General features: G+C 45.1%; 1 protein-coding gene across 7 annotated transcripts in view; it reads left to right on the top strand.

Annotated features, from left to right (window-relative positions):
* LOC143989625 (uncharacterized) overlaps positions 1–15,949 on the top strand; it is a 346,853-nt gene that overhangs the window by 158,055 nt on the left and 172,849 nt on the right. The window contains exons 1-3 of one of the 7 annotated variants that reach the window (XM_077489864.1): positions 5,064–5,146; positions 5,927–6,263; positions 6,380–6,477. The exons of 4 other annotated variants lie outside the window; for them this stretch is intronic. In XM_077489864.1, coding sequence (XP_077345990.1) covers positions 6,182–6,263; positions 6,380–6,477 — 180 coding nt within the window. In that variant the 5' untranslated portion in view covers positions 5,064–5,146; positions 5,927–6,181. Of the gene's footprint in view, positions 1–5,063; positions 5,147–5,166; positions 6,264–6,379; positions 6,478–15,949 lie in introns of those variants that run through there. 2 more of the 7 variants (XM_077489865.1, XM_077489861.1) reach the window with 2 other exon arrangements.

Below are 15,949 nucleotides of genomic sequence, written 5' to 3'. Positions count from 1 at the left end.
TGGCACTGACAGTGCTGCAAAAGGGACCTCCCTATATATTATGTGTATCAGACAAATCTGCTTATTATGTAATGGAGTAAAGAGTATTGAGATATCAGATATCATCTGTATAAATAAACAAATATACACTGAATAGCACAAGCAGAATTCACCTTAGAAGTATAGAACAACAGGGAAAAACTATACCTGCTGTGATCAATATTGCATAGGAGTAAAAAAACGCAGGGTGAACCGCACTTTGATAACTTACTTCACCATATGGAGTTATGGGAGAGGATGAGAGGTCCGTCCAGCCGGCGTCTTGCCAATAAGGTCTGCAGACACCGGTCATAGCGGCATTGATAATAAAGGCCCCTTTAACTATCAACAGCTGATGCTGATTGCACAACCACCATGGAGCAAAAAAAAAGGTAAATTTTACTGATGGTAATGGTAATATTTATAAAAGCTAGTATAATAGCTTAAGACAAAGGGTAGTAACCATGGGCATAGGCAGGGTCAAGTACAATCAGAAAGGAGATGAACATTTTTTTGAAAACAATAAACAATAGAAATTATAACATTAAATATACAGAATCCACTACTTCAAATTTAGTGGACCAGAATAGGAGAATACAAAGTTTTGTAGAAACACAAAGGTACCCTCTAAATAAAGAGGTATAACAAGAAATATTTATTTAATGGCCTATATATTATTGTTCCCTCCCCCCTGATACAAAGCCCTCCAGGAAGGGTTTGAACCAGATGACGTCATTGAGGCCAGGGGCCTGAGTAGCTTTTAGATAATGAATCCATCTTGATTCAATCTGCAAGAGATTTTTATTCCAATCACCACCTCTGGGGTTAGGATGAACCCTGTCTAAAATAAGAAATTTAATTTTTGGAAATTTCCCCCCATGAACTAATATAGTATGGCGGCCCAGAGGAAGATCTGGGTCGCATGTACGCATGCTATTGATGTGTCTATATGCCCGTTTCCAGAACTCCTGTTTTGTTTTACCGACATAAAAACAACCCCATTCACACAATAGCAGGTAGATTACCCCGCTGGTGTGACAATTCGCAAAGTGTTTGGGATGAAATATTTTGCCATTAGGTAAAAGTGGGTTCTTTTGTATCATCATATATCTACAGCAGTGGCATTTGCCACACATGTAGGTACCTTTGTATTTACAATGTGCAGGAAGAGTGGCATCACGGAATTCACTTTGCATAAGAGTGTCCCTAAGGGAAGTGGCACGTTTAAAGGTGTATGAGGGTTGGGCAGTCACTATTTTTCCCAAAATAGGGTCACACGTAAGTAAATGCCAGTATTTGGCAATTATTTTTTTGACCTGTTGATGCTGGGTGCTATATTTGGTAATAATTCTAACCTGGTCAGTTTCCTTTTTTGTTTTTTTGCGGTAGATCAGGTCCTCTCTCGTATATGAGTTAGCTCGTTTGAAGGCTCGCTTCAGGGAGGTGTGAGAGTAGCCACGCTAGAGTAATCTACAACAGAGCTGATTGGCCTCCTCCCGGAATATGGCCTCCTCGGAGCAATTGCGCCTTACCCGCAGGTATTGGCTATATGGAATAGAGTCAAGTAACGGCTTTGGATGAAAACTTGATGCAAACAGAATAGAATTACCCGCAGTGGGCTTTCTGAAAAGTTTGCTTAGCACAGTGCCTGACTCCCCCCTATAGATCTCCACATCGAGAAAAGTAATTTGATTCTGGTCAAAATTTATAGTGAACTGTAAGTTGAAATTATTCTTGTTGATTCTCAAAAGCCACTGTTCCAGCAGATCTTGGGGACCATCCCAGATGATGAAGATGTCGTCGATGTACCGGTACCAACATATAATGTGGTCCGAGTACATCAACAAGTCTTCATCATCCAGGACACTTGCCTCCCATTCCCCCAGATACAGGTTGGCATAGGACGGGGCACAGCATGTCCCCATTGCCACCCCCTGCATCTGGAGGAAATGGGAGCCATTAAAAGAAAACACGTTATGCTGTAGAATAAAGTCCAATAATGAGACGATAAATTCCCCATATTTGGGGTCGACTCCAGAGTTCTTACATAGGAAATGTTGATGAACAGATATCCCTTTATCATGGGGGATAGTATTATAGAGGGATTCCGCATCTACCGTAACAAAGACAGCATGATCAGAGATGGTTAGAGTATCTATGATTTGCAAAAAGTGCAGGGTATCCTTAACAAAAGAGGGGAGGGACAGAACAAATGGTTTTAAAAATTCGTCCACCAATTTACTATTATAATTTGTACATGCCTTAAAAGTCCACCACCAGGGGACCCCCTCTTCTTTGTTGTGATGTTTTAGGATGTGGCACAACATATTTACGTGACCCTGTCATACCCTCTCTTTTGTTTCTTCATACACACTGAGAGCTCCACCTCTTCATACACGCTCAGAGTGCCTCCTCTACATACATACTCAGAGCTCCGCCTCTTCATACACACTCAGAGCTCCGCCTCTTCATACACACTCAGAGCTCCACCCCTTCATACACACTCAGAGCTCCATCCCTTCATATACACTCAGAGCTCCGCCTCTTCATACACATTCAGAGCTCCTCCTCTTCATACACACTAAGAGCTCCGCCTCTTCATACACACTCAGAGCTCTGCCTCTTCATACACACTCAGAGCTCCACCCATTCATACACACTCAGAGCTCCACCCCTTCATATACACTCAGAGCTCCGCCTCTTCATATACATTCAGAGCTCCTCCTCTTCATACACACTCAGAGCTCCGCCTCTTCATACACACTCAGAGCTCCACCTGTTCATACACACTCAGAGCTCCGCCTCTTCATACACACACAGAGCTCCACCTCTTCATACACACTCAGAGCTCCGCCTCTTCATACACACTCAGAGCTCCGCCTCTTCATACACACTCAGAGCTCCACCCCTTCATACACACTCAGAGCTCCATCCCTTCATATACACTCAGAGCTCCGCCTCTTCATACACATTCAGAGCTCCTCCTCTTCATACACACTAAGAGCTCCGCCTCTTCATACACACTCAGAGCTCTGCCTCTTCATACACACTCAGAGCTCCACCCATTCATACACACTCAGAGCTCCACCCCTTCATATACACTCAGAGCTCCGCCTCTTCATATACATTCAGAGCTCCTCCTCTTCATACACACTCAGAGCTCCGCCTCTTCATACACACTCAGAGCTCCACCTGTTCATACACACTCAGAGCTCCGCCTCTTCATACACACACAGAGCTCCACCTCTTCATACACACTCAGAGCTCCGCCTCTTAATACACACTCAGAGCTCCGCCTCTTCATACACACTCAGAGCTCCACCTCTTCATACACATTCAGAGCTCCTCCTCTTCATACACACTCAGAGCTCTGCCTCTTAATACACATTCAGAGCTCCTCCCCTTCATATACACTCAGAGCTCCGCCTCTTTATATACACTCAGGGCTCCGTCTCTTCATACACACTCAGAGCTCCTCCTCGTCATACACACTCAGGGCTCCGCCTCTTAATACACACTCAGAGCTCCACCTCTTCATACACACTCAGAGCTCCTCCTCTTCATACACACTCAGAGCTCTGCCACTTCATACACACTCAGGGCTCCGCCTCTTTATACACACTCATAGCTCCTCCTCTTCATACACACTCAGAGCTCTGCCTTGTCATACACACTCAGAGCTCCACCTCTTCATACACACTCAGAGTGCCTCCTCTTCATACACACTTAGAGCTCCGCCTCTTCATACACACTTAGAGCTCCGTATCTTCATACACACTCAGAGCTCCTCCTCATCATACACACTCAGGGCTCCGCCTCTTAATACACACTCAGAGCTTCACCTCTTCATACACACTCAGAGCTCCGTCTCTTCATACACACTCAGAGCTCTACCACTACATACACACTCAGGGCTCCGCCTCTTTATACACACTCAGAGCTCCTCCTCTTCATACACATTCAGAGCTCCTCCTCTTCATACACACTCAGGGCTCCGCCTCTTCATACACATTCAGAGCTCCTCCTCTTCATACACACTCAGGGCTCCGCCTCTTAATACACACTCAGAGCTCCACCTCTTCATACACACTCAGAGCTCCTCCTCTTCATACACACTCAGAGCTCTGCCACTTCATACACACTCAGGGCTCCGCCTCTTTATACACACTCATAGCTCCTCCTCTTCATACACACTCAGAGCTCCGCCTTGTCATACACACTCAGAGCTCCACCTCTTCATACACACTCAGACTGCCTCCTCTTCATAGACACTCAGAGCTCCGCCTCTTCATACACACTCAGGGCTCCGTATCTTCATACACACTCAGAGCTCCTCCTCATCATACACACTCAGGGCTCTGCCTCTTAATACACGCTCAGAGCTTCACCTCTTCATACACACTCAGAGCTCCGTCTCTTCATACACACTCAGAGCTCTACCACTTCATACACACTCAGGGCTCTGCATCTTTATACACACTAAGAGCTCCTCCTCTTCATACACACTCAGAGCTCTGCCTGTTAATACACACTCAGAGCTCCACCTCTTCATATACATTCAGAGCTCCTCCTCTTCATACACATTCAGAACTCCTCCTCTTCATACACACTCAGAGCTCTGCCTCTTCATACACACTCAGAGCTCCTCCTCTTCATACACACTCAGAGCTCCTCCTCTTCATACAAACTCAGAGCTCTGCCTGTTAATACACACTCAGAGCTCCACCTCTTCATACACATTCAGAGCTCCTCCTCTTCATACACATTCAGAGCTCCTCCTCTTCATACACATTCAGAGCTCCTCCTCTTCATACACACTCAGAGCTCCTCCTCTTCATACACACTCAGGGAGGAGAGAAAGGGGAAGGATATACAGTACATACACACAGCACAAGGCGTGTTCACACTACCAGATGTTTCTTGGGGCTGCAGTTCCTCTGATCTCCACAAGGTGGTGATCTCACTTCTACCCAGATAGGAAGACTCTATGGAATACAGACAGGAAGTGATGTCAGGTACACACAGGAAGTGATGTCAGGTACACACAGGAAGTGATGCCAGGTACTGGCAGACATTCCATTTGGAAGGATGTAGAGAGGAGATGTTGCTGGATCTGGAGGCAGAGGAGGTAATATGTAGATTAACCCCTTCAGGGGATCAGTTGATGATGAATATATCTTGCTTCCGAAGCTGGCCATACATGGTTCAGTTTTATCGTTCAGCCAGCGGGATGAGTCAGGTTGTCACCTTATCCCTTTAATCCTGAACACATATGAATTACACGGGCTCTGTGGCTGATTAAGGTGGTAATTAAACTCACTTGGTGCCTTATCTGCATTAAATTAGCCTCAGAACCCAAGTAATTCATATGTGTTCGGGTTTAAAGGGATGAGGTGGCAACCCTAGGGCTGACTGAAAAAACTGAACTGATTCCCTGGAGAGGTGAGGAGGATTCTGGGAGGTCACATGACATCACTCTTATCTCTATTAATAAAACACAGACCTGACCGGAGAAGTAGGACACACCCAGGAACAATGATTTGGTTTGCACAGGAGCCTCATATAGAGGACCCTTCAAATGTCCCTCCATCCAGAGTCTATATGTCCTATGACATCACACTGACCTCACAGCTCCTCCTCCCAATGTCCCTCCATCTTGCTTTTTTTCTGATGCTCTTAGGATGTGGGCGGACTCTTGGCATCCTCACTAGCAAAGTGGGACTATTGTTCCGGCATTTTATGTAATAACATCAGAATACCTGCTACAATTTTTTTTCATGCATAGTGTGGGGGTTCTGTGTGGGAAAATTATACATCAGCCTTAGGTGGGCTTTAATAAAATGGAGACCTGAATGGAGAGGTGAGGAGGATTCTGGGAATATCATTTGATTTTACTATTTGTGTTCAGATCTAGAGTTTTCCTCCTGTGAAGTCTGGAGATCATATGACCATCACATTGCCTCCACCTCCCTCCCTGATAGAATAGAGAAATACAAAGAAGATTCTAGAAGTCACCAGAGAGATGATGGAGGAGAGGTGAGGAGGATTCTGGGAATTCTGGGACATTATCCAGTAACAGACAAGGGATGTGTCTGGATGGTGACTGTATCATTGTGTGTGTCAGGTTCCTATAAGGTGTCAGGATGTCACTGTCTATTTCTCCATGGAGGAGTGGGAGTATTTAGGACACAAGGATCTCTACAAGGACGTCATGATGGACAATCAGCCGCCCCTCACATCACCGGGTAAGAGGAGACTTTATTGTAAAGGAGAGAGCAGTACGGAGGCTCCACCTAGATCCCCCATCATCTGATAAACACATAGAAACAATGTATTCAGTCAGTGTGTGTGTTTCCTACAGATGGATCCAGTAATGGGAACCCAGCAGAGAGATGTCCCCGTCCTCTGTATTCCCGGGATTCCACACAGGAAGGTCACACCATCCCCCACCATCATCAGGTAGATGAGTGACAATTATTGGTAGTTCTGATTTATACACAGCATGATTGTTACAATGAATGTTTTATTATATATTCAGAGTGGAAACCTCGGGGATGATCATATTGATGTTAAAGAAGAGTATAAAGAGGAGGATGAGGAGTATGGAGTGATGGAGGAGTTTTCAGAAGGACACAAGGATAAGATGGAGCCACCAAATACCAGGAACCCACCAGAGAGATGTCCCCGTCCTCTGTATTCCCGGGATTCCACACAGGAAGGTCACACCATCCCCCACTGTTACAAGGTTGGTGGGATGGAGGTTATCAAACACACTTATAGAGACAATGGGGCTGATTTACAAAGCATTTGCGCTATGAGTTGCGGCGCACACCGACGCGCAACAGCCGTTTTCGTATTCACAAAGCATTTTCACCTGTAACACAGCGCAATTCCCCATTTACTATGAGCATGCCGGCGCACAGGCGGCCGCGATTGGTGCGGCGCTATAGACCTGGCGCACGGCATCTTCAACTCAGAATTAAAAGAAGCTGGAAGTGTGAATATTATGGGGTGATGTGAGGAAGTATAGATATGACTGTCCAAGTAACAAATATGCCCAAAATAGAACGGAAAAGTAACTTCCTCTGAACAAGCTTGCTGCGCCTGCAAATACACTTGGAACTGCGCTAGGTCAATTTATGCACTGCGCATGCGCAAGAAGGCATTTGCACCCGTTCAAGTGCTCTGGTTCACTGCGCCGGCAAAATCTTAGTAAATGTCAAGCCACGTAGGTTCATTTGCATAAGCTGAAAAGGCGCACCTCTCAACTTGACTTTTTTTTTTTTTGCGCTGGTTCACTTCTATGTTTTTTTATGGCTATTTGCACACAACTCATGTTAGGATTAAGAGAAAAAAATAAGAAAAAAAAATGCGTGGGGGTCCCCTGAAATTTCATACCAGGCCCTTCAGGTCTGATATGGATATTAAGGGGAACCCCGTGCCCCAAAAAAATGACATGGGGGTCCCCCTCAAAATCCATACCAGATCCTTATCCGAGTACGCAACCTGGCAGGCCGCAGGAAAAGAGGGGGGGGCGAGAGAGCACCCCCCCCTCCTGAACCGTACCAGGCCACATGCCCTCAACATTGGGAGGATGCTTTGGGGTCCCCCCCAAATCACCTTGTCCCCATGTTAATGAGGAAAAGGGCCTCATCCTCCACAACCCTGGCCGGTGGTTGTGGGGATCTGCGGGCGGGGGGCTTATCGGAATCTGGAAGCCCCCTTTAACAAGGGGACCCCCAGATCCCGGCTTCCTCTCTGTGTGAAATGGTAAGGGGGGTACCCCTACCATTTCACCAAAAAAGTGACAAAAGTGTAAAAATGACAAGAGACAGTTTTTGACAATTCCTTTATTAAAGTCTTCTTTCATCTTCTTTCTTCTGGTCTCCCTTCTTCCTTTCTTCATCCTTCGGTTTCTTCCTCCGATCCTCTTCTTCTTGCTCTGGTGTTCTCGTCCGGCATCTTCCTCCACAGCGTCTCTCTTCGCTCTCGGGCCGCTCCGTGCAATGGGAGGCTCCCGCTGTGTGACGCTTCTCTTCTTCTGACAGGTCTTATATAACGGAGGGCGGTGCCATCCGGGGACTCCACCTCCCTCTTCTGAAAGAAGACTTTAATAAAGGAATTGTCAAAAACTGTCTCTTGTCATTTATAACACTTTTGTCACTTTTTTGGTGAAATGGTAGAGTACCCTTCCCATTTCACACGGGGTGAGGCCGGGATCTGGGGGTCTCCTTGTTAAAGGGGGCTTCCAGATTCCGATAAGCAAGGGTTGTGGGGATGAGGTCCTTGTCCTCATCAACATGGGGACAAGGTGCTTTGGGGAGGACCCCAAAGTATCCTCCCAATGTTGAGGGCATGTGGCCTGGTACGGTTCAGGAGGGGGGGCGCTCTCTCATCCCCCCCTCTTTTCCTGCGGCCTGCCAGGTTGCGTGCTCAGATAAGGGTCTGGTATGGATTTTGAGGGGAACCCCCACACCCTTTTTTTTTTTGTGTGTGGGGTTCCCTTTAATATCCATGCCAGACCTGAAGTGCCTGGTATGCTCTTGGAGGGGAACCCGTGCTGTTTTTTTTATATTAAAGTTGCCTGGCCTGGGGGTGACTTAAAGTCATGTTGTTGCCCCAAGTCGCCCTGTGATTCACACTGATGTCGTGTCCAAGTTGCCTCCCAAAGTCGCTCTGGAAGTCGTGTTGCCCCTGTGTGAATGGACTGTTAATGATACGGCGTGCGCTATTATGAATTGCACCGGCATATTATATGTTGCGCTTATGCGTGCGCCGCTTCATACGCTCAGTTGATCATTTATCTGGCGCACAAATGGCGGTATGAACCGGCGCAGCGCATTCATCTTAGTAAATCAGCCCCAATGTGTGTATTTTCTATGTGATGTCACAATAATAAATCTTCTATCTTACAGATGATATTCTCTCTCATTTTCTTGGTTTAGAGTGGAGATCCAATGGATATAGAATTTGAGGTGAAATCAGAAGAAGAAGAGAGGTATGTGAGGGATGATCAGCAGTCTATGGAGGAGGATGGAATAACGGGGACATTTATAGAGGAGGACACTCCTACAGAGATCAGCACAGGTGGGTCATTAACACTAAATACATTCCTCCACCCATACTGCTCACTGATTGGTCCAGAGTAGGGCGGGGGCTGGGTGATATCAGCCTGTAATCCCCTGGTCACTTTCCTGAGCTGTGTTCCCCGTCCTGTATTCCTGGATTTCTCTCCGATAATCTTCCTTCTCTGTGCTGCCGACACAATTTATGTATCTAGACTGGATTTATGGAGATTCTGGGGATCAGCTGGCAGCAAAATTCATTTTCCCCATAGATGTTACTAGATCTAGGCACCTGGGGTATGTGATTTGGGACTTCTGCCCCATACCCGGGTATGACAAGATCTCTGACAGAACAATCCCCCCAGGATTACTTGTTGTGTTGTCTGCTGGCTGTGCCGGGTGGAGGGATATGTCTGTATAGTCTCAGACCCAAGTCACTGAGTGCAGTCTCAGGAGATGGGAGGCAGCGGTGTGGGACCTCTGCAACTTGTCTCATGTAATCATTTCATCTTCCACTGATTACTGAATACCAATATTATGAGTCCTGACCCTTACACTGTATACTTTATATTCTACATTACATACTCCTGACCCCTGCACTATATACTCTATGTTGTACATTACATCATTCTGATACTATATAGTCCTATCTGTTGTATCTTATACAATATCTTGTACATTACATAGTCCTGACTTCTGCTCTCTCCCCTCCCCCCACTGCTATATATACACATAATATGTATTCTCTTTTGTTACACCCATTTCCTACCAGCTGGACATTTTATATCTGATGATCTGATTGGAGCACAGCAGGAACCAATCAGCTCATGTCTAGTGATAATCTTTGTATTTCTATTTTAGTAGATGGACGGGAGATGAGGAAAACCTCAGAGGATTGTCTCACTTTGTCTCCAGACTGTAAAGTAGAAGATGAGGACATCACACAGTATAGTCCAGGAGAAAACCCGACTACCTCAAATGTCCATCCGGCACCACACAGTGTAGATGGACCATCGTATTCCTCTTATCCTGAGGAACCTCAGACTGTGAGGGACGGTGCCGTCCTTCCAACAGAGAAGAGGCGTTCCTGTACTGAGTGCGGGAAGTGTTTCCGTTCTAAATACAGTCTTAATGTGCATATAAGATCTCACACAGGAGAGAAGCCGTATTCCTGTACTGAGTGCGGGAAGTGTTTCCCTTCTAAATCCAAACTTAATGAGCATAAAAGATCTCACACGGGGGAGAAGCCGTATTCCTGTCCTGAGTGCGGGAAATGTTTTTCACAGAAGTCCACTCTTGGCATACATCAGAAATCTCACACAGGGGAGAAGCCGTATTCCTGTCCTGAGTGCGGGAAATGTTTTTCACAGAAGTCCAATCTTACAACACATCAGAGATATCACACAGGGGAGAAGCCGTTTTCCTGTCCTGAGTGCAGGAAATGTTTTTCAAGAAAGTCCCATCTTTACAGACATCAGAGATCTCACACAGGGGAGAAGCCGTATTCTTGTTCTGAGTGCGGGAAATGTTTTTCACGAAAGTCCCATCTTTACACACATCAGAGATCTCACACAGGGGAAAAGCCGCATTCCTGCCCTGAGTGTGGGAAATGTTTTTCACTGAAGTCCAATCTTTACACACATCTGAGATCTCACACCGGGGAGAAGCCGTATTCCTGTCCTGAGTGCGGGAAATGTTTTTCACAGCAGTCCCAGCTTTACTCACATCAGAGATCTCACACGGGGGAGAAGCCGTATTCCTGTCCTGAGTGCGGGAAATGTTTTTCACGGAAGTCCCATCTTTCCACACATCAGAGATCTCACACGGGGAGAAGCCGTATTCCTGTCCCGAGTGAGGGAATTGTTCCTCACTGAAGTCCTGTCTTCCTGTACATCAGGGATCCCACACAACCCTAGAGGTGTATTAGTGCCTTGAGTGCGGGAAATGTCTTCTATATGAATGTTGCTGGACATCACAGCTCTCATGTGGGGAAGAAGCACACCCTGATATACACCTCGGATATACTCCATGACTGATCTTCATCATGGAAGAAACAGTTGATAAGGAGATCAGAGATCACCAAAGACATGGATGAAGTGTTGTACTGTGTTGACCATTGATAGCAGGAGAAAAATAAAAATGGAGTCATTACTTTTCATTGATTGAGTACATTTTGTGGTGTAAAATTTCACAAACACTTAAAGGGCTATTTTTAAAATTAAAAACAAAACTATTTGTTTAAGGGACTAAATTGGGGTCCCAATCTTCTCATCTCTTATGACAATCTCCTCGTCTCTTATGATAATCTCCTCGTCTCTTATGACAATTTCCTCGTCTCTTATGACAATCTCCTTGTCATGATGAAATAAAAAATAATTTTAACCAAAACTGTATATAAATCTGAGGTGCTTTTAGGAATGTCGGGGAATTGTATATCTTGGGTGTTCAGTACAAGCGCATGCTGAGCAGACAAATCACGCTCCGGTGTCCTCTTCATTAAAGGAAAAGTTCACCTTTTATAAAATATTATAAATGCACATTTTCTTCAGGTAAAGAAATTTGAATTTTCTATTTTTTTAGGAGCCTGGAAAGCATTGCAGCCATGATGTGGTGATGGCTGGTGCTATGCAGGACTCCTGCAGACTGTCCGTGTAATCTGTCTGCCTGTACATTATACGGGAAGGCAGTTACAGTGACAGGAAGAACCAATCATCTACCAGAGAGCTCAGCAGCGGTGTGGGAGTTCATTGAAAACTACAAGCCGACATCGGCAAAGGACAGAACTCTGTGAATAAATGGCACGGCCGCGCTCTTTTCATAAAGTGACAGCCGGTACAGGGAACTTCTCCCCACACTGCTGTCACACAGAGGACTCGGATCGCTGAGCTGCTGCAGGAACAGGAACATGTAACATCTTCCCAAAGGGGAATATTTCCTTTAACCCTTTCACTACCAGAGACATTTTTGAATTTTTTTGCACACATTTAAAAAAAAGATTTCTTTATCATACATCACGGGACACAGAGCCTTAAGTAATTACTTAATGGGTTATAGGCCACTTTCAGGTGTTGACACTAGTAAATCTAATCAAAGGAAGTTCACTCCCTATATAACCCCTCCTCCTTCCAGGAGCACATCAGTTTTTTCACCAGTGTCTAAGGTGTTGGTCACAAGTGACGGAGGAGCTCCAGGAGGGATCCATGCTGGATTTATGAAAGGAAAATCGGGTAGAGTTGGCGCTATACTTTTAAATTTACTATATGTGTCAATATGCAAAACTTTGTTCATCAGTGTTAATAAATTATTCCTTATCTGTGCAATCAACTGAATAATTATTCATCCGTGCATTTAGCTAGAAAATTATTATTATTGTAAATTATGTGCCCAATAGCGGGGGCCTCCTGCCCCTATAATACACAAAAGTGCTAAAAAAAAAATGAATATATTATTCTGTAATGGGTGAGTATACCCAAACTTTAAATTGACAATAATACCCCGTGGTGCTATCAAAAACCACAGAATTTTTGTTAAAACTAGCAGGCAAAAAAAAACTGAAAAATCCAAAAAGCTGTAAAACTGGTGAAAGATCCAAAGAACTGAAATAAATGAAAAGTAGAATTCAAATCCTTTTATCCTATGGACATAAAGTGCCAACAAGTCCTTTATAGTGTATTAACAGTTCATAACCAATATATCATCTCCAAGTGGTGACTTGTGCAAGTATCCAAAGAGAATCCCCGGTGCGCTTTGGTGAAAATAAATTATGTTGCATTCACCAGATCCTTGCCCCTACTGGGGGGAAACCGCCTTCATAGTGTTTAGCCCCTGTGTCACTCTCGGGCGTCTCCCTGGGAATCTGGTTATTCATCCATGGGTGAAGTTCTCATTCGTATATTGCATAGAAAGAGGAAGGAAGCCCATAGTGTAGTATGTCTTTAAAAGGTGTTTATTAGAAACAGAAAACTACTCACATATCATCAAAACTGAATTCGCTATATAAAATCCTCACACTGCCAGCTGCTGCGGTATACTCGAGAGAGGTCACGTCCTTATGGCCACGCCTACCGGTTTCGTCACGCAGACGTCATCAAGAGCCATGGATAATGAATAATTTATTAACAAACTTTTGCATACATATAGTAAATTTAAAGGTATAGCGCCAACTCTACCTGATTTTCATTTCATATTCTAATAAGCCCCACTCACTTTTGGGGGGGGGGGCATACCAAGTAGAGGCAGCTCTTACCTTACAATATTTCAATATCATTTCATTATTATTTCAGTACCATTCCATAGCGCATTCTCACCCTTATTTCCCTCCCATGCTGGATTTAAATACCTCCATAAAAAGAAGACAGCTAAATGCAGCCTGCCGTGATGGGTGAAGGTTGGATTTTCTGTTAATTAAGCAAAATCCTGCAGCAAGGATGAGGTAAGGGAAGAAACTTAGGTATTAAAAACATCTATGTATTTCTTCCATTAAAGGATAAAATGTTGTCATGCCTTGAAATCTCCACAAATGGAGTCTATGCACATACCTTACTCTTCACTGTTAGCTCAGTCTGTGTCTGGCTGCACAGTGTGTGGAGGGAGATTTGAAAGGTAAAAAAGAAATCTGCAAAAAATGTCTTTAATTTCTTACATCAGGGGACACAGAGCCATAGTAATAACTATGTGGGTTATATCAGCGTATCAGGTGCTGGACACTGGCATGCCCCTTAAGGCGTGAACTTCCCCCATATAACCCCTCCCACTACTGGGAGTCCTCAGTTTTTTTGGCAGTGTCTAATAAGCCTATGGCTTATAAGGTTGGGCATGTGTAGGGATGTGTGTACTGAGCTCCACGGGCAGTAGTCCTTTGATGAGAGCCAGCCATCCTGACTGCATCTGTTCTGATGTCTCCATAATGGACTAAATTAATGGTACCCAGGCCTCTTCATCTGAAGACACGAGGTTTTGCTTGTGAATGCCCCAGTTGGACACTGGGATCCAGTACTTTTTGGTAGTAAGGCCAATAAAAGTTTACTGCCAGGGTCTTCTCACAGGTCCAGGATTGTGGGATAACCTGAGTGTTCCCCGGTTCCTGAAGGTTACCCATTAAAGGTCTCGGAGCCTACCATGAAGGGTGAAGATTGGGTTTTTTATCTCTGATAAACCCTGCTGCGAGGAGAAGGTAGGGGAGATTTTCTCAGGAATCTCTCCTATATATTGTGTTGTCATGTCATGTCTATGTGTCACCACTGGGGGCTGTATTGAGCACTCACCATTCTGATGCTGGAAACAGCATAAGCTACACTCTCCTCTCCGTTAAAGCCAGCTCAGACCCTCAGGTAAGAAGGGGGTCTGATCATTCCTGGGCCCCCAAATTGGCGATTTTGATCTATTTGAATGCCAGCCAGCTGCCTCTTTTTCTTTTTTTGGGGAAAGTCGCGGCCGCTCGTCGAGCGGAGGATTTACCCGCCCCCCCCACCACCGCCCGCCATGATGCCGGCACTTCACTTCCCTGTTTGAAAGAGGAAGGGGGGACTGTTTGTGCACGGGGGCCTGGCTAAACGGTGTCAGACACCGGCCACACGTGAAGGAAGTAGTTTAGAGCTCTGCAAGAGAAGCTGCTGCCTGGACGGTGGAGGGACAGAGCAGAGTGATTGCTAGTCAGGTTTGGTGACACAGGCATTTCCCTTTTGACAACATTGTACTGTATAGCTAGGATTAATAGCAGTTATTATACTGTACTATAGCCTAGCAAGTATTACATTCTTTTGCTGGTACTGCCTCTGCTTTGTACTGTAAGCTATGAGTGACAAAGGGACCAGGAACTCCTCTAAGGGTTCTAAGGGGTTAATGTTATACAACAAACTAAAAACCCTTCCAAAAGAATGTCTTCCTCCCCGAGAGGTAAAAAGAAAATATGGCCAGTCAGATGAGCCGTCAAGGGTAGAACACTTCTGTCCCTGTGTATTTCATACAACCAGGTTTTTTCTTCTACCATTTAAAAGATTATTGCTATGATGTCTCTCCATAGTAGGACTAAACATAGCAGATTCCTATCTAGTCCTCAGGGCCCTTTTGTTGAGGTGCAGAAGGCTGGGGATCAGGTAGATCTTCCCAAATATTGGAAGATAATTATTTTTCCTCTTCGGAGGATCCTAACAGGAGGGAGTAGCCGCACAAGTCAGGTGTTTGTCTACTCCCTTACTTAACCCTTTTGTTGCCTGCAGCACAGGCATTTGAACCTCCCCCACCTGGGGATGTTTTTCCTATTCGTGCATAGCTATGTGTTCTGAATGGGAACATTTCAATGAAAGCAATGGGGGGTTCCAGCTATTAATGCTGCAATCACCTCAGTGAGCAGAGTCTCACATGTCCAGTTGATAATGCACTGATGTTAAAGGATCCAGCAAGGTTGGATTTTCCTTTTAAAGACAAGATGTCTTTTGCAGTTCTGGATGCAATTGGAGTAGCTCAGTCCATTAACCCTTTAACACCTGCTCCACTATTTTGGTGGAGCACATTATGAATCACGCCAATGCATTGGGATATGGACTCCAAGGGGTTAGGGAACAGGTGTGAGATGCCTGAAAGTTCTGCCTGATTAGCAGGCCCAGCAAGGGGCCAGTGTATTTGACACACTGTGTCTCACAGATGCTATGAAGGACTCGATCGTTTAAGCCCTATGGCTTATACTTGGACTAGTGCATTTTTGCAGAGGTCCATGGCTGAGATATTGATCAGCCGAAGCACCAGGTGAAAACCCTGAGCCAGTCTGTGTCCCTTCCTGGGGTACGACTATATAGAGTGTATTAGTACATCCAAAATGGGTAAAGCTCTCTTTACCAATAAAGGAGGTTCAAACAGTTCTCCTTTAA

This window comes from Lithobates pipiens, unplaced genomic scaffold (genome assembly GCF_037356315.1).
Source record: "Lithobates pipiens isolate NorthernLeopardFrog02 unplaced genomic scaffold, aLitPip1_a1.2 Scaffold_18, whole genome shotgun sequence".
NCBI classification, from domain to species: Eukaryota; Metazoa; Chordata; class Amphibia; order Anura; family Ranidae; genus Lithobates; species Lithobates pipiens.
Note: the sequence above shows the minus strand (reverse complement) of the source record. Positions and strands in the feature narration are given on the sequence as shown.